General features: G+C 57.1%; 1 protein-coding gene across 1 annotated transcript; it reads right to left on the bottom strand.

Annotated features, from left to right (window-relative positions):
• Positions 1 to 11,188: 11,188 nt before the first annotated feature.
• Positions 11,189 to 17,790, bottom strand: LOC147086756 (caveolin-2-like). The gene is made up of 3 exons (XM_085978925.1): positions 17,463 to 17,790; positions 16,167 to 16,354; positions 11,189 to 14,967 (listed from the first exon to the last, which is right to left on the bottom strand). The coding sequence occupies exons 1-3, from the start codon at positions 17,610 to 17,612 to the stop codon at positions 14,817 to 14,819; spliced, it is 489 nt and encodes a 162-aa protein (XP_085835051.1). The 5' UTR covers positions 17,613 to 17,790; the 3' UTR covers positions 11,189 to 14,816.
• Between the last annotated feature and the right edge of the window lie 974 nt (positions 17,791 to 18,764).

The following is an 18,764-nucleotide window of genomic DNA, read 5'->3' as shown; positions in this document are numbered from 1 at the left end:
TTAGATACAGAGTAAAGCTCCCTCTACACTGTCCCATCAAACACTCCCAGGGCAGGTACAGCACGGGTTAGATACAGAGTAAAGCTCCCTCTACACTGTCCCATCAAACACTCCCAGAGCAGGGACAGCACGGGTTAGATACAGAGTAAAGCTCCCACTACACTGTCCCATCAAACACTCCCAGGGCAGGTACAGCACGGGTTAGATGCAGAGTAAAGCTCCCTCTACACTGTCCCCATCAAGCACTCCCAGGGCAGGTACAGCACGGGGTTAGATACAGAGTAAAGCTCCCTCTACACTGTCCCATCAAACACTCCCAGGGCAGGTACAGCACGGGTTAGATACAGAGTAAAGCTCCCTCTACACTGTCCCATCAAACACTCCCAGGGCAGGTACAGCACGGGTTAGATACAGAGTAAAGCTCCCTCTACACTGTCCCATCAAACACTCCCAGAGCAGGTACAGCACGGGTTAGATACAGAGTAAAGCTCCCACTACACTGTCCCCATCAAACACTCCCAGGGCAGGTACAGCACGGGTTAGATACAGAGTAAAGCTCCCTCTACACTGTCCCCATCAAACACTCCCAGGGCAGGTACAGCACGGGGTTAGATACAGAGTAAAGCTCCCTCTACACTGTCCCATCAAACACTCCCAGGGCAGGTACAGCACTGGGTTAGATACAGAGTAAAGCTCCCTCTACACTGTCCCCATCAAACACTCCCAGGGCAGGTACAGCACGGGGTTAGATACAGAGTAAAGCTCCCTCTACACTGTGCCCATCAAACACTCCCAGGGCAGGTACAGCACGGGGTTAGATACAGAGTAAAGCTCCCTCTACACTGTCCCCATCAAACACTCCCGGGGCAGGTACAGCACGGGTTAGATACAGAGTAAAGCTCCCTCTACACTGTCCCATCAAACACTCCCAGGGCAGGTACAGCACAGGGTTAGATACAGAGTAAAGCTCCCTCTACACTGTCCCATCAAACACTCCCAGGGCAGGTACAGCACAGGGTTAGATGCAGAGTAAAGCTCCCTCTACACTGTCCCATCAAACACTCCCAGGGCAGGTACAGCACGGGTTAGATACAGAGTAAAGCTCCCTCTACACTGTCCCATCAAACACTCCCAGGGCAGGTACAGCACGGGTTAGATACACAGTAAAGCTCCCTCTACACTGTCCCATCAAACACTCCCAGGGCAGGTACAGCACGGGTTAGATACAGAGTAAAGCTCCCTCTACACTGTCCCCATCAAACACTCCCAGGGCAGATACAGCATGGGTCAGATACAGAGTAAAGCTCCCTCTACATTGTCCCATCAAACACTCCCAGGGCAGGTACAGCACGGGTTAGATACAGAGTAAAGCTCCCTCTACACTGTCCCATCAAACACTCCCAGGGCAGGTACAGCACGGGGTTAGATGCAGAGTAAAGCTCCCTCTACACTGTCCCCATCAAGCACTCCCAGGGCAGGTACAGCACGGGGTTAGATACAGAGTAAAGCTCCCTCTACACTGTCCCATCAAACACTCCCAGGGCAGGTACAGCACGGGTTTAGATACAGAGTAAAGCTCCCTCTACACTGTCCCCATCAAGCACTCCCAGGGCAGGTACAGCACGGGGTTAGATGCAGAGTAAAGCTCCCTCTACACTGTCCCCATCAAGCACTCCCAGGGCAGGTACAGCACGGGTTAGATACAGAGTAAAGCTCCCTCTACACTGTCCCCATCAAACACTCCCAGGGCAGGTACAGCACGGGTTAGATACAGAGTAAAGCTCCCTCTACACTGTCCCATCAAACACTCCCAGGGCAGGTACAGCACGGGTTAGATACAGAGTAAAGCTCCCTCTACACTGTCCCCATCAAACACTCCCAGGGCAGGTACAGCACGGGTTAGATACAGAGTAAAGCTCCCTCTACACTGTCCCATCAAACACTCCCAGGGCAGGTACAGCACGGGTTAGATACAGAGTAAAGCTCCCTCTACACTGTCCCCATCAAACACTCCCAGGGCAGGTACAGCACGGGGTTAGATACAGAGTAAAGCTCCCTCTACACTGTCCCCATCAAACACTCCCAGGGCAGATACAGCACTGGGTTCAGATACAGAGTAAAGCTCCCTCTACACTTGTCCCATCAAACACTCCCAGGGCAGGTACAGCACGGGTTAGATACAGAGTAAAGCTCCCTCTACACTGTCCCATCAAACACTCCCAGGGCAGGTACAGCATGGGTTAGATACAGAGTAAAGCTCCCTCTACACTGTCCCCATCAAGCACTCCCAGGGCAGGTACAGCACAGGGTTAGATACAGAGTAAAGCTCCCTCTACACTGTCCCATCAAACACTCCCAGGGCAGGTACAGCACGGGTTAGATACAGAGTAAAGCTCCCTCTACACTGTCCCATCAAACACTCCCAGGGCAGGTACAGCACGGGTTAGATACAGAGAAAAGCTCCCTCTACATTGTCCCATCAAACACTCCCAGGGCAGGTACAGCACGGGTTAGATACAGAGTAAAGCTCCCTCTACACTGTCGCATCAAACACTCCCAGGGCAGGTACAGCACGGGGTTAGATGCAGAGTAAAGCTCCCTCTACACTGTCCCCATCAAGCACTCCCAGGGCAGGTACAGCACGGGGTTAGATACAGAGTAAAGCTCCCTCTACACTGTCCCCATCAAGCACTCCCAGGGCAGGTACAGCACGGGTTAGATACAGAGTAAAGCTCCCTCTGCACTGTCCCATCAAACACTCCCAGGGCAGGTACAGCACGGGTTTAGATACAGAGTAAAGCTCCCTCTACACTGTCCCCATCAAGCACTCCCAGGGCAGGTACAGCACGGGGTTAGATGCAGAGTAAAGCTCCCTCTACACTGTCTCCATCAAACACTCCCAGGGCAGGTACAGCACGGGGTTAGATGCAGAGTAAAGCTCCCTCTACACTGTCTCCATCAAACACTCCCAGGGCAGGTACAGCACGGGGTTAGATGCAGAGTAAAGCTCCCTCTACACTGTCCCCATCAAGCACTCCCACGGCAGGTACAGCACGGGTTAGATACAGAGTAAAGCTCCCTCTACACTGTCCCCATCAAACACTCCCAGGGCAGGTACAGCACGGGTTAGATACAGAGTAAAGCTCCCTCTACACTGTCCCCATCAAACACTCCCAGGGCAGATACAGCATGGGTCAGATACAGAGTAAAGCTCCCTCTACATTGTCCCATCAAACACTCCCAGGGCAGGTACAGCACGGGTTAGATACAGAGTAAAGCTCCCTCTACACTGTCCCATCAAACACTCCCAGGGCAGGTACAGCACGGGGTTAGATGCAGAGTAAAGCTCCCTCTACACTGTCCCCATCAAGCACTCCCAGGGCAGGTACAGCACGGGGTTAGATACAGAGTAAAGCTCCCTCTACACTGTCCCATCAAACACTCCCAGGGCAGGTACAGCACGGGTTTAGATACAGAGTAAAGCTCCCTCTACACTGTCCCCATCAAGCACTCCCAGGGCAGGTACAGCACGGGGTTAGATGCAGAGTAAAGCTCCCTCTACACTGTCCCATCAAACACTCCCAGGGCAGGTACAGCACGGGGTTAGATGCAGAGTAAAGCTCCCTCTACACTGTCCCCATCAAGCACTCCCAGGGCAGGTACAGCACGGGTTAGATACAGAGTAAAGCTCCCTCTACACTGTCCCATCAAACACTCCCAGGGCAGGTACAGCACGGGTTTAGATACAGAGTAAAGCTCCCTCTACACTGTCCCCATCAAGCACTCCCAGGGCAGGTACAGCACGGGGTTAGATGCAGAGTAAAGCTCCCTCTACACTGTCTCCATCAAACACTCCCAGGGCAGGTACAGCACGGGGTTAGATACAGAGTAAAGCTCCCTCTACACTGTCCCCATCAAACACTCCCAGGGCAGATACAGCATGGGTCAGATACAGAGTAAAGCTCCCTCTACATTGTCCCATCAAACACTCCCAGGGCAGGTTCAGCACGGGTTAGATACAGAGTAAAGCTCCCTCTACACTGTCCCATCAAACACTCCCAGGGCAGGTACAGCACGGGGTTAGATGCAGAGTAAAGCTCCCTCTACACTGTCCCCATCAAGCACTCCCAGGGCAGGTACAGCACGGGGTTCGATACAGAGTAAAGCTCCCTCTACACTGTCCCATCAAACACTCCCAGGGCAGGTACAGCACGGGTTTTGATACAGAGTAAAGCTCCCTCTACACTGTCCCCATCAAGCACTCCCAGGGCAGGTACAGCACGGGGTTAGATGCAGAGTAAAGCTCCCTCTACACTGTCCCATCAAACACTCCCAGGGCAGGTACAGCACGGGGTTAGATGCAGAGTAAAGCTCCCTCTACACTGTCCCCATCAAGCACTCCCAGGGCAGGTACAGCACGGGTTAGATACAGAGTAAAGCTCCCTCTACACTGTCCCATCAAACACTCCCAGGGCAGGTACAGCACGGGTTTAGATACAGAGTAAAGCTCCCTCTACACTGTCCCCATCAAGCACTCCCAGGGCAGGTACAGCACGGGGTTAGATGCAGAGTAAAGCTCCCTCTACACTGTCTCCATCAAACACTCCCAGGGCAGGTACAGCACGGGGTTAGATGCAGAGTAAAGCTCCCTCTACACTGTCTCCATCAAACACTCCCAGGGCAGGTACAGCACGGGGTTAGATGCAGAGTAAAGCTCCCTCTACACTGTCCCCATCAAGCACTCCCAGGGCTGGTACAGCACGGGTTAGATACAGAGTAAAGCTCCCTCTACACTGTCCCCATCAAGCACTCCCAGGGCAGGTACAGCACGGGGTTCGATACAGAGTAAAGCTCCCTCTACACTGTCCCATCAAACACTCCCAGGGCAGGTACAGCACGGGTTTTGATACAGAGTAAAGCTCCCTCTACACTGTCCCCATCAAGCACTCCCAGGGCAGGTACAGCACGGGGTTAGATGCAGAGTAAAGCTCCCTCTACACTGTCCCATCAAACACTCCCAGGGCAGGTACAGCACGGGGTTAGATGCAGAGTAAAGCTCCCTCTACACTGTCCCCATCAAGCACTCCCAGGGCAGGTACAGCACGGGTTAGATACAGAGTAAAGCTCCCTCTACACTGTCCCATCAAACACTCCCAGGGCAGGTACAGCACGGGTTTAGATACAGAGTAAAGCTCCCTCTACACTGTCCCCATCAAGCACTCCCAGGGCAGGTACAGCACGGGGTTAGATGCAGAGTAAAGCTCCCTCTACACTGTCTCCATCAAACACTCCCAGGGCAGGTACAGCACGGGGTTAGATGCAGAGTAAAGCTCCCTCTACACTGTCTCCATCAAACACTCCCAGGGCAGGTACAGCACGGGGTTAGATGCAGAGTAAAGCTCCCTCTACACTGTCCCCATCAAGCACTCCCAGGGCAGGTACAGCACGGGTTAGATACAGAGTAAAGCTCCCTCTACACTGTCCCCATCAAACACTCCCAGGGCAGGTACAGCACGGGTTAGATACAGAGTAAAGCTCCCTCTACACTGTCCCATCAAACACTCCCAGGGCAGGTACAGCACGGGTGAGATGCAGAGTAAAGCTCCCTCTACACTGTCCCCATCAAACACTCCCAGGGCAGGTGCAGCACGGGGTTAGATACAGAGTAAAGCTCCCTCTACACTGTCCCCATCAAACACTCCCAGGGCAGATACAGCATGGGTCAGATACAGAGTAAAGCTCCCTCTACACTGTCCCCATCAAACACTCCCAGGGCAGGTACAGCACGGGTTAGATACAGAGTAAAGCTCCCTCTACACTGTCCCATCAAACACTCCCAGGGCAGGTACAGCACGGGTTAGATACAGAGTAAAGCTCCCTTTACACTGTCCCATCAAACACTCCCAGGGCAGGTACAGCATGGGTTAGATACAGAGTAAAGCTCCCTCTACACTGTCCCCATCAAGCACTCCCAGGGCAGGTACAGCACGGGTTTAGATACAGAGTAAAGCTCCCTCTACACTGTCCCCATCAAGCACTCCCAGGGCAGGTACAGCACAGGGTTAGATACAGAGTAAAGCTCCCTCTACACTGTCCCATCAAACACTCCCAGGGCAGGTACAGCACGGGTTAGATACAGAGTAAAGCTCCCTCTACACTGTCCCCATCAAACACTCCCAGGGCAGGTACAGCACGGGTTAGATACAGAGTAAAGCTCCCTCTACACTGTCCCCATCAAACACTCCCAGGGCAGGTACAGCACGGGTTAGATACAGAGTAAAGCTCCCTCTTCACTGTCCCATCAAACACTCCCAGGGCAGGTACAGCACGGGTTAGATACAGAGTAAAGCTCCCTCTACACTGTCCCATCAAACACTCCCAGGGCAGGTACAGCACGGGTTAGATACAGAGTAAAACTCCCTCTACACTGTCCCCATCAAACACTCCCAGGGCAGGTACAGCACGGGGTTAGATACAGAGTAAAGCTCCCTCTGCACTGTCCCCATCAAACACTCCCAGGGCAGGTACAGCACGGGGTTAGATACAGAGTAAAGCTCCCTCTACACTGTCCCATCAAACACTCCCAGGGCAGGTACAGCACGGGTTAGATACAGAGTAAAGCTCCCTCTACACTGTCCCCATCAAACACTCCCTGCTCTTGATGTGTATAATGGTGAATCCTGTGCGTATATTTTTGTTACAGCTCCTCTCGTCTTATTACACGTCCCTCTGAGCTTGTCTCAGATTATCTGAGCTCTGGTCTGATGACACACGATATCTTGTCCACGGGACGTTTGAAATTCAGGGCCAGTTCGCACTCCTGAGGGAGCTTGAAAGCAAAAATGTAAACAAATCCCTGAAATGTGTGGGTCTGCACTCCGAGCTAAAGCAGATGGAGGAACGAAATTAAGACTCCCATTTCTCCAGCGTCTTTCCCCACCTCAGGACGGCCCGAAGCTCTTCACAGCCAATGAAGGACTTTTTTTTGAAGTGTGGTCATTGTTGTAATGTGGGAAACACGGCAGCCAATTTGCGCACAGCAAGCTCCCACAAACAGCAATGTGATAAATGACCAGATCATCTGTTTTTAGTGATGTTGGTTGAGGGATAAATATTAGCCCCAGGACACCGGGGAGAACTCCCCCCTGCACTTCTTCCAATAGTGGCTGGGGGATCTTTTACATCCACCCGAGAGGGCAGACGGGGGCCTCGGGTTTAACGTCACATCTGAAAGACAGCACCTCCGACAGTGCAGCACTCTCTCAGTACTGCTCCTCTGACAGTGCGGCGCTCCCTCAGTACTGCCCCTCTGACAGTGCGGCGCTCCCTCAGTATCGCCCCTCCTACAGTGCGACGCTCCCTCAGTACCGCCCCTCCTACAGTGCGACGCTCCCTCAGTACCGCCCCTCCGACAGTGCGGCGCTCCCTCAGTACCGCCCCTCCGACAGTGCGGCGCTCCCTCAGTACCGCCCCTCCAACAGTGCGGCGCTCCCTCAGTACCGCCCCTCCGACAGTGCGGCGCTCCCTCAGTACCGCCCCTCCGACAGTGCGGCGCTCCCTCAGTAGTGCCCCTCCGACAGTGCGGCGCTCCCTCAGTACCGCCCCTCTGACAGTGCGGCGCTCCCTCAGTACCGCCCCTCCTACAGTCCGGCGCTCCCTCAGTACCGCCCCTCTGACAGTGCGGCGCTCCCTCAGTACCGCCCCTTCAACAGTGCTGCGCTCCCTCGGTATCGCCCCTCCTACAGTGCGACGCTCCCTCAGTACTGCCCCTCCGACAGTGCGGCGCTCCCTCAGTACCGCCCCTCCGACAGTGCGGCGCTCCCTCAGTACCGCCCCTCCGACAGTGCGACGCTCCCTCAGTACTGCCCCTCCGACAGTGCGGCGCTCCCTCAGTACTGCCCCTCTGACAGTGCGGCACTCCCTCAGTATCGCCCCTCCTACAGTGCGACGCTCCCTCAGTACTGCCCCTCCGACAGTGCGGAGCTCCCTCAGTACCGCCCCTCCGACAGTGCGGCGCTCCCTCAGTACCGCCCCTCCGACAGCGCGGCGCTCCCTCAGTACCGCCCCTCCGACAGTGCGGCGCTCCCTCAGTACCGCCCCTCCGACAGTGCGGCGCTCCCTCAGTACCGCCCCTCCGACAGTGCGGCGCTCCCTCAGTACTGCCCCTCCGACAGTGCGGCTCTCCCTCAGTACCGCCCCTCCGACAGTGCGGCGCTCCCTCAGTAACGCCCCTCCGACAGAGCGGCTCTCAGTACCGCCCCTCTGACAGTGCGACGCTCCCTCAGTACCGCCCCTCCGACAGTGCGACGCTCCCTCAGTACTGCCCCTCCGACAGTGCGGCTCTCTCTCAGTACCGCCCCTCCGACAGTGCGGCGCTCCCTCAGTACCGCCCCTCCGACAGTGCGGCGCTCCCTCAGTACCGCCCCTCCGACAGTGCGGCGCTCCCTCAGTACCGCCCCTCCGACAGTGCGGCGCTCCCTCAGTACCGCCCCTCCGACAGTGCGGCGCTCCCTCAGTACCGCCGCTCCGACAGTGCGACGCTCCCTCAGTACCGCCCCTCCGACAGTGCGGCGCTCCCTCAGTACCGCCCCTCCGACAGGGCGGCGCTCCCTCAGTACCGCCCCTCCGACAGTGCGGCGCTCCCTCAGTACCGCCCCTCCGACAGTGCGGCGCTCCCTCAGTACCGCCCCTCCGACAGTGCGGCGCTCCCTCAGTACCGCCCCTCCGACAGTGCGGCGCTCCCTCAGTACCGCCCCTCCGACAGTGCGGCGCTCCCTCAGTACCGCCCCTCCGACAGTGCGGCGCTCCCTCAGTACCGCCCCCCGACAGTGCGGCGCTCCCTCAGTACCGCCCCTCCGACAGTGCGGCGCTCCCTCAGTACCGCCCCTCCGACAGTGCGGCGCTCCCTCAGTACCGCCCCTCCGACAGTGCGGCGCTCCCTCAGTACCACCCCTCCGACAGTGCGGCGCTCCTTCAGTACAGCGGGGGCGCGTCGGCCTAGATCTTTATGCTCGAAACTCTGGCGTGGGATCGGAACTCACAGCCTTCTGACTCAGACACGGGCGTCCTGCCCACGGAGCCACGGCTGACACGGAAGCACAGAGCAGCTCCCTCCTTCAGCTGATTGCACCCTTCCCCATTCGGTTGTATCTCTGTTTTGCTCACTCTCTGTGTGTTGAACAGCAGCGAGCTCCGGACAAGGAGCCGAAAGGGATTCCTGATCCTACCGTGGTCCTGGCACCATCGCTAATTCAGGTGAGATCCCAATCTTGGGCCGTCCGAGAGTGGAGCGAGTGGGTGGGGAGGTGGAGCTCGTAGCAAGCTGCTGCAGGGGGCGCGGGTGCAGGGTAGGTGGTGAGCGTGTTCGGACGGCGAGAGGGCTTGGGGCCAAATCAAATGTAGAACGGGGCCCCTCCGGTGGCGTTGCTGAATAAACTGGTGGAGGGGGCCCACTACCCATTAACAATGTTAGCCCGTCCCCTAATCGCCCTTGAGAAGGTGGTGGTGAGCCGCCTTCTTGAACCGCTGCAGTCCGTGTGGTGAAGGTGCTCCCACAGCGCTGTTAGGGAGGGAGTTCCAGGATTTTGACCCAGCGACGATGAAGGAACGGCTGATATATTTCCAAGTCAGGACGGTGCGTGTGACTCGGAGGGGAACTTAGAGGTGGTGGTGTTCCCGTGCACCTGCTGCCCTTGTCCTTCAAGGTGGAAGAGGTCGCGGGTTTGCTTAATCCTAAATTTAGGGTCCTATCGATAACGCTAAATATAGGACCCTACCAGTTACAGGATTAACCCAGGTCCCCGGGCACTTACTTTAACGATTTCGTCGTTGAGGTGTTTGGGGTCCCTGTTGACCAAGTCGATCTCCTTGGTGTGTCTGTCGAAGTGAAGGCTTTCCTCCCTCTGGCCCTCCTCAGCCATGGCCCCGTCTCCCCGACTGTCTGCTGGCTGGTTTTCTCCCTCGGGAGTTGGTCAGAGCAGCTCCAGGGCAGGGTGGAGAGTCTGGCTGGAATTCTGCACAGCCGGTCCCGGGGGCCTGGTGCCAGGGTAAATGTAGCCAGGTTCCCGCCCCGTCATCACACTCTCCAACAGTCCTGGGGTGGTTGTAATATGACAAGTGTGGAGGGGACCAGAGAGAGAGAGAGAGATCAGAGAGAGAGAGAGAGAGAGACAGAGAGAGAGAGAGACAGAGAGAGAGAGAGACAGAGAGAGAGACAGAGAGAGAGAGAGACACAGAGATCAGAGACAGAGGGAGAGAGAGACAGAGAGAGAGACACAGAGAGAGAGAGACAGAGAGAGAGAGATCAGAGACAGAGGGAGAGAGAGACAGAGAGAGAGAGACACAGAGAGAGAGAGATCAGAGACAGAGGGAGAGAGAGACAGAGAGAGAGAGACAGAGAGAGAGACACAGAGAGAGAGACAGAGAGAGAGAGAGATCAGAGACAGAGACAGAGAGAGAGAGAGAGACAGAGAGAGAGAGAGACAGAGGGAGAGAGACAGAGACAGAGAGAGGCAGAGAGAGACAGAGAGAGAGACAGAGAGAGAGAGAGGGAGAGAGATCAGAGGCGGAGGGAGAGGGAGAGAGACAGAGAGAGAGAGAGTGAGAGACGGAGAGAGAGAGAGACAGAGATCAGAGATGGAGAGACAGAGGGAGAGAGAGAGACAGGCAGATGGAGAGAAAGAGACAGACAGACGGAAAGAGAGATGGAGACAGATCAGAGACGGAGAGAGAGAGACAGACACAGAATGAGAGAGAGACAGATGGAGACAAAGTTGGCGAGGCAGAGGGAGGGAGAGAGACAGACAGACGGCAAGAGAGATGGAGACAGAGACGGAGAGACAGACTCAGAGAGATGGAGTCAGAGGGAGACCAGAGAGGTGGAGAAAGACAGATGGAGAGAGACAGACAGATGGAGGCAGAGATCAGAGACGGAGAGACAGACGGAGACAGAGAGGGAGAGAGACAGACACATAGAGATGGGGAGAGAGATCAGAGAGAGATACAGAGGTGGGAGGCGTTGAGAACGTAAAGGGAAGGGGAGAGAGAATAAGAAGGTGGAGAGACGGGAAGGGCAATGAACGAGAGGGGGAGAGAGAAAGAGAATGATGTGGAGAGAAGACAGAGAGAGTCCAGAGACCCTGGGAACCTGCTTATGATGGTATAAAAAACACGAGGGCAGGATTCCAGCCAATGGGCTGAAAGAATTTATTCTCTGTTTGTCATTATTTGTACTTTATTAAAAAAAAAACAAGTGGATTCACCAACCCCTGACTTTACATCACATTTCAAAGAGACCCCTGAAGATTGTTTGACAGTTCTTGTTTTGATTCGAGTAAAAACGAGCACAATCAGCAATGTCAAGTTAAAATGGCCGCCCGGGGTCAAAGGTGAAGCTGGACCGACATTGACCTGGTGCTTCAGGGGTCAGAGTAACTTTCTGTCCTGTCACAGGGGAGGAAGTGTCACGGCCGCTGGTCGTTGGAATTCCATCGCTGTCCCCTCCCCTCCAACCCCCCCACCGGCGTCACGCTCTCCGCTAGGTGGCTGTGGGGGGAGGGGAGCGAGTGTCCTCGGAGCCTGTTCAAGTTGAGAGATGGCTCCAGGCCCCGAAAGAGATGATCGTAAAGCGAGCTCAAAGGGTGAATGGAATTCTATCCTTACAGTGCAGGACACCAGGGGAAGGGCCGAGGCCCCACGGTGCAGGGACACCAGGGGAAGGACCGAGGCCCCACGGTGCAGGGACACCAGGGGAAGGGCCGAGGCCCCACAGTGCGGGGACACCAGGGGAAGGGCCGAGGCCTCACGGTGCAGAGACTCCAGGGGAAGGGCCGAGGCTCCACGGTGCAGGGACACCAGGGGACGGGCCGAGGCCCCACAGCGCGGGGACACCAGGGGAAGGGCCGAGACCTCATGGCGCAGGGACACCGGGGGAAGGGCCGAGGCCCCACGGTGCAGGGACACCAGGGGAAGGGCCGAGGCCTCATGGTGCAGGGACACCAGGGGAAAGAGGCAAGGCCCCACGGTGCAGGGACACCAGGGGAAGGGCCGAGGCCCCACGGTGCGGGGACACCAGGGGAAAGAGGCAAGGCCCCACGGTGCAGGACACCAGGGGAAAGGCCGAGGCCCCACGGTGCAGGGACACCAGGGGAAGGGCCGAGGCCCCACGGTGCAGGGACACCAGGGGAAGGGCCGAGGCCCCACGGTGCCGGGACACCAGGGGAAGGGCCGAGGTCCCACGGTGCAGTGCACCAGGGGAAGGGCCGAGACCCCACGGTGCAGGGACACCAGGGGAAGGGCCGAGGCCCCACGGTGCAGGGACACCAGGGGAAGGGCCGAGGCCCCACGGTTCAGGGACACCAGGGGAAGGGCCGAAGCCCCACGGTGCAGTACACCAGGGGAAGGGCCGAGACCCCGCGGTGCAGGGACACCAGGGGAAGGGCCCAGGCCCCACGGTGCAGGGACACCAGGGGAAGGGCTGAGACCCCACGGTGCAGGGACACCAGGGGAAGGGCCGAGAGGCCCCACACTGGAGACTGAGGGTGGTGACGAGATCCCCAGTGTTGAGGTCCTGGGACAGAATGAGTAGGAGCAGGATGCAAGACGACGAGTTCATTGCAACACAGTGCGGCTGCGGGGAGTGGGGAGGGTTCGCCCAAACCTTCTCATCAGACACCTGGAGGCATTAATCTAAAAGCAACTCTTCATTTTTTGAGTCTCTTTGATTCCAAGTCTCTGGTCTCCACCCGCCAGGTTAGCGCTGGTAGAGCTGGATGGTCAGTTGGATGAATCAGAGACGATTAAGGCTAAAGGGATCAAGTGATATGGGGAGAAGGCAGGGACAGGGTACTGAATTTGGATGATCAGCCATGATCTCATTGAATGGCGGAGCAGGCTCGAGGGGCCGAATGGCCTACTCCTGCTCCTATCTTCTATGTTTCTATGATATTCCCTGGCGTGCTACTCTGTGACGTGGATTCTGATCCTCTCTCGATTGACTCCTGGGATGGGAATGTTGTAATATGAGGAGAGATTGAGTAGACTGGGCCGATACTCTCTGGAGTTTAGAAGAATGAGAGGTGATCTCATTGAAATGTATAAGATTCTGAGGGGGATTGACAGGGTAGATGCTGAGAGGCTGTTTCCCCCCTGGCTGGAGAGTCTAGAACCAGGGGTCACAGTCTCAGGATAAGGGGTCGGCCATTTTAGGACTGAGATGAGGAGGAATTTCTTCACTCAGAGGGCGGTGAGTCTCTGGAATTCTCTGCCCCAGAGGGCTGTGGAGGCTCAGTCATTGAGTCTATTCAAGGCTGAGATTGATAGACTTTTGGACTCGAGGGGAATCGAGTCAAAGTGGAGTTGAGGACGAAGATCAGTCATGATCGCATTGAATGGCGGAGCAGGCTCGAGGGGCCGAATGGCCGGTTCCTGCTCCTATTTCTTGTGTTCTTACGTCCCGTGCGGTGAACCCTCTCGGATTGCTCCTCTCCTGACTCTCGCTGGGGGTCCCACGGGCTCCCGCACCCCGTGTGGCCACGGGACGTGCGAGCCCAGGCGGGGGAGGGGAGAGCCAGCAGGGCATTTGGTGAGGGGGTGGGGGGAAAATCACAGCCCGGTCCTCCCACCCACCCCCCCACCGGACATCCAACCCCACTTTCTGGGAGGGAGTTATCAGGAGTGGTAACCCTAGTCGATTCACCCCCCCCACCAATCCCTCCTAACTGAGCTTGGTCCCCGGGGTTTCCGTGGCCTCTGCAGGTCAGTACATCACCGGGTACTGGGTTGGCGGGAGGGACAGGACCATAGAGTTATACAGCACAGAAAGAGGCCCTTCGGCCCATCGTGTCCGCGCCGGCCATCAAGCCCTGTCTATTCTAATCCCATTTTCCAGCACTTGGTCCATAGCCTTGTATGCTCTGGCGTTTCAAGTGCTCATCTAAATGCTTCTTGAATGTTGTGAGGGTTCCTGCCTCTACCACCCTTTCAGGCAGTGAGTTCCAGATTCCAACCACCCTCCGGGTGGAAAAGTTTTTCCTCAAATCCCCTCTAAACCTCCTGCCCCTTACCTTGAAACTATGTCCCCTGGTTATTGACGCCTCTACTAAGGGGAAAAGTTCCTCTCTATCTACCCTATCTATGGTGTGGAGATGCCGGAGTTGGACTGGGGTGGACAAATGTAAGTAGCCACACAACACCAGGTTATAGTCCAACAGTTTTATTTGAAATCACAAGCTTTCGGAGCGCTGTGATAAATGGCAGTTAGAAAGATTACCTGTAATCATCTGACATTATTCTCTGACTATATAAGCTGTGTCTATATGCATCTCTCCACTTCACCTGACGAAGGAGCAGCACTCCGAAAGCTTGTGATTTCAAATAAAACTGTTGGACTATAACCTGGTGTTGTGTGACTTCTTACATTTACCCTATCTATGCCCCTCATAATTTTGTACACCTCAATCAGATCCCCCCTCAGCCTTCTCTGCTCTAAGGAAAACAACCCCAGCCTGTCCAGTCTCTCTTCATAGCTGAAGCGCTCCAGCCCAGGTAACATCCTGGTGAATCTCCTCTGCACCCTCTCCAGTGCAATCACATCCTTCCTATAGTGTGGCGACCAGAACTGCACACAGTATTCCAGCTGTGGCCTCACCAGGAGCCCAAACTCTCTGTTCATTGCTGGGCCTTATGTGGTGTAGAGCTGGGGGAGGTGGGTGGGAGCCTGGGGTCTGGGGCCCAGGTGTCTGGAGGAGGCCTGAGGCCCAGGTGTCTGGAGGAGGCCTGGGGCCGTCGCCGGGTACCTGGGCAAGGGAAGGGGGGTCCTAGTATCTGGCTACGTGCAGGTGAGCCCTCTGGAAACAGAGCCCCATGCTGGTGCAGAGCGGGGTGACGATGACGTCCGTCAGGCTGTGGCAGACTCCCTGGCAGGTAGGCCGTCCGAGGAGACAGATCCTCACGCAGGGCACCACGCACCTAGAAAGAAAAGGCAGAAACTTCAGGCCCAGGTCCCACCACTCGCCTCCGCAAGCCCCACGACGACTACCACAGACCTCCGTCCCCACGACGGCCTACCCCTTCGCGGTCCTCCCGAAATCCCAATCCACAGCCGGCACATTCCTCCTCGCAGTCTTCAATAATGGCGCTGTGGAGCCTCGGCCCTTCCCCTGGTGTCCCTGCACCGTGGGGCCTCGGCCCTTCCCCCGGTGACCCTGCACCGTGGGGCCTCGGCCCTTCCCCTGGTGACCCCGCACCGTGGGGCCTCGGCCCTTCCCCTGGTGTCCCCGCACCGCGGGGCCTCGGCCCTTTCCCTGGTGTCCCTGCACCGCGGGGCCTCGGCCCTTCCCCCGGTGTCCCTGCACCGCGGGGCCTCGGCCCTTCCCCTGGTGTCCCTGCACCGTGGGGCCTCGGCCCTTCCCCTGGTGTCCCCGCACCGTGGGGCCTCGGCCCTTCCCCTGGTGTCCCTGCACCGTGGGGCCTCGGCCCTTCCCCTGGTGTCCCTGCACCGTGGGGCCTCGGCCCTTCCCCCGGTGACCCTGCACCGTGGGGCCTCGGCCCTTCCCCTGGTGTCCCTGCACCGTGGGACCTCGGCCCTTCCCCCGGTGTCCCTGCACCGTGGGGCCTCGGCCCTTCCCCTGGTGTCCCTGCACCGTGGGGCCTCGGCCCTTCCCCTGGTGTCCCTGCACCGTGGGGCCTCGGCCCTTCCCCTGGTGTCCCCGCACCGTGGGGCCTCGGCCCTTCCCCTGGTGTCCCCGCACCGTGGGGCCTCGGCCCTTCCCCTGGTGTCCCCGCACCGTGGGGCCTCGGCCCTTCCCCTGGTGACCCTGCACCGTGGGGCCTCGGCCCTTCCCCTGGTGTCCCTGCACCGTGGGACCTCGGCCCTTCCCCTGGTGTCCCCGCACCGTGGGGCCTTGGCCCTTCCCCTGGTGTCCCTGCACCGTGGGGCCTCGGCCCTTCTCCTGGTGTCCCTGCACCGTGGGGCCTTGGCCCTTCCCCTGATGTCCTGCACCGTGGGGCCTTGGCCCTTCCCCAGGTGTCCCTGCACCGTGGGGCCTCGGCCCTTCCCCTGGTGTCCCTGCACCGTGGGGCCTCAGCCCTTCCCCTGGTGTCCCTGCACCGCGGGGCCTCGGCCCTTCCCCTCGTGTCCCTGCACCGTGGGGCCCAGCAACACTCACCATATGTGCAGACAGGTGACCAAGGCAAAGAGGAAGCCGGTGATGATGGAGATAGGGATGGCGCAGAGCAGCGAGATGATCCGATATCCCCACAGCTTGCAGACCTCGAACGAGACATTGCTCCAGGACCAGACCTTGTCGAAGCTGTGAGTGCTGGAAGGTTCCGCGATCACCCCGTCGAAATCCACCTGCAACAGGGACGGAGACAATCCCAGATCCGGGGTTCTCAGCACAGGCCCCGAGCAATGCCCCCCATATCACCCCTCCCAGAGACACTCACTCTCCCAACGACCTCTTAAGCAATTCCCTCAGACCCCCTCAGGGGAGAACCCCAGGTGAGATCTCCACAGAACCCCAGGTGAGATCTCCTCAGACGCCCAGGTCCGATCTCCACAGACGCCCAGGTGATATCTCCTCAGACGCCCAGGTGAGATCGCCACAGATCCCCAGGTGAGATCTCCACAGATCCCCAGGTGAGATCTCCACAGATCCCCAGGTGAGATCTCCACAGATCCCCAGGTGAGATCTCCACAGAACCCCAGGTGAGATCTCCTCAGACCCCCAGGTGAGATCTCCACAGACGCCCAGGTGATATCTCCTCAGACGCCCAGGTGAGATCGCCACAGATCCCCAGGTGAGATCTCCACAGATCCCCAGGTGAGACCTCCACAGATCCCCAGGTGAGATCTCCACAGATCCCCAGGTGAGATCTCCACAGATCCCCAGGTGAGATCTCCACAGATCCCCAGGTGAGATCTCCACAGATCCCCAGGTGAGATCCCCACAGAACCCCAGGTGAGATCTCCACAGAACCCCAGGTGAGATCTCCACAGGCGCCCAGGTCCGATCTCCACAGAACTCAGGTGTGATCTCCACAGGCGCCCAGGTGAGATCTCCACAGACGCCCAGGTGAGATCTCCACAGACGCCCAGGTGAGATCTCCACAGACGCCCAGGTGAGATCTCCACAGGCGCCCAGGTGAGATCTCCACAGACCCCCAGGTGAGATCTCCACAGATCTCCAGGTTTGATCTCCACAGATCTCCAGGTTTGATCTCCACAGAACCCCAGGTGAGATCTCCACAGAGCCGCAGGTGAAATCTCCACGGACCCCTTGGTAAATCGGTATCCTGATGGCGGTTTGCCCTCCTTACCGCCCCCGCTCCCCCCCCCCCGCAACACCGACCACCCCATCGCTTGCGCCATTCTCAGCCCCACCGGGACCCTCGGGCATTAAGCAGCGGGGTCTGACCCGTGATCCCAATTCTCCTGCGTCTAAAAGAGCGGATTCGAATACCTTGAGGTGCTGGTTAATCCCCCGCGGGTCTCTGTTCTCCAGGCCAGGGGTCCCGGGAGTGGGTCGGGGGGGCTCTGGTGTCTCTTCTCTGCCAGCTGTAGGATCCGCAGGCTGCTCGTCCAGATCGACCTTTGTGTATTCCTCGTCCATCGTGGCTCAGAACCGAACTGATCTGCGCCGTGCGAGACACAAAGGCAGAAAGGGGGGTCAAACCTTTTATCCGTGATATTTAAACAAAACGTCGGCCGGGTTCCTCAGCCCTTTTCCCCCCCACACACACTTTCTCTCTCTCTCTCTCTCTCGGTCGGTCCGTCTCTCCCTGTGGAATGGAATGAACCTGTTCTATTCTGAGAGTTACATTAAACTCTCCCCCAGTTTTGCTCTCCCCCAGAGGCCTGAGATGGAACCACTGAAAGAGGCTCTTAAAAGTTCCTCCTCTGATCCGATCTCACCTCCTGACCCCTTCAAAGCTTCTCCACCATCTACAAGGCACAAGTCAGGAGTGTGATGGAATACTCTCCACTTGCCTGGATGAGTGCAGCTCCGACAACACTCGAGAAGCTCGACACCATCCAGGACAAAGCAGCCCACTTGATCGGCACCCCGTCCACCACCTTAAACATTCAATTCAATTCAATTCAATTCAAATCACTTTATTGGCATGATAAGGTACATCTTATGTTGCCAAAGCATCGAAAAACATTTATGGTTGAACACATAAACGCAGATCTATTCATACAGTGTATAAACAGATATATCCCTGAGTGTATAAATATACATTCGTATAATTTGTATATACTCTTTTCTTAGGTTTACTGGTTGTCCCTCTGTTTATGGCAAGCTGTAACATAGTGTGCCGCTAAGGTTACACAATGTCTTTGTTCCCCTAGTAGGTATGGGAGTTATTGGTCGTCATTCAAATTTCTGAATTCAGGGCATATTTTTGTGAATTTTTGGTAGAAATTCTCCCTGATGCCCTGATATTTTCCACAAGCTGTGAGGAAGTGCATCTCTGTCTCCACCACTCCCTGACTGCAGTGAGAGCATATCCGGTCCTCTCTTGGCAGCCGGGTCTGTCTGTGTCTGCCTTTTTCGATGGCCAGGCTATGTTCACTAAGTCTGTACCTTGTCAAGGTTTTTCTCAGTTTGCTATCCTTTACCTTTATCACTCCCTCCACCACCGGCGTACCGTGGCTGCAGTGTGCACCATCTACAAGATGCACGGCAGCAACTCGCCAAGGCTTCTTCGGCAGCACCTCCCAAACCTGCGACCTCTTCCACCTAGAAGGACAAGGGCAGCAG

The sequence above is a fragment of the Somniosus microcephalus genome, unplaced genomic scaffold (assembly GCF_052327205.1).
Source record: "Somniosus microcephalus isolate GS21.2 unplaced genomic scaffold, FLI_Smic_1.0 unresolved_chr7, whole genome shotgun sequence".
Lineage (NCBI taxonomy): Eukaryota > Metazoa > Chordata > Chondrichthyes > Squaliformes > Somniosidae > Somniosus > Somniosus microcephalus.
Note: the sequence above shows the minus strand (reverse complement) of the source record. Positions and strands in the feature narration are given on the sequence as shown.

What these genes read in the sequence shown, in the direction of transcription:
- LOC147086756 (XM_085978925.1), bottom strand. Translation starts at nt 17,612, where the DNA reads ATGGACGAGGAATACACAAAGGTCGATCTGGACGAGCAGCCTGCGGAT. An exon ending in GGATTAACCAGCACCTCAAG is followed by an intron (nt 16,355 to 17,462) that starts GTATTCGAATCC and finishes TCCCTGTTGCAG; the next exon opens with GTGGATTTCGACGGGGTGAT. An exon ending in GTCACCTGTCTGCACATATG is followed by an intron (nt 14,968 to 16,166) that starts GTGAGTGTTGCT and finishes TTTTCTTTCTAG; the next exon opens with GTGCGTGGTGCCCTGCGTGA.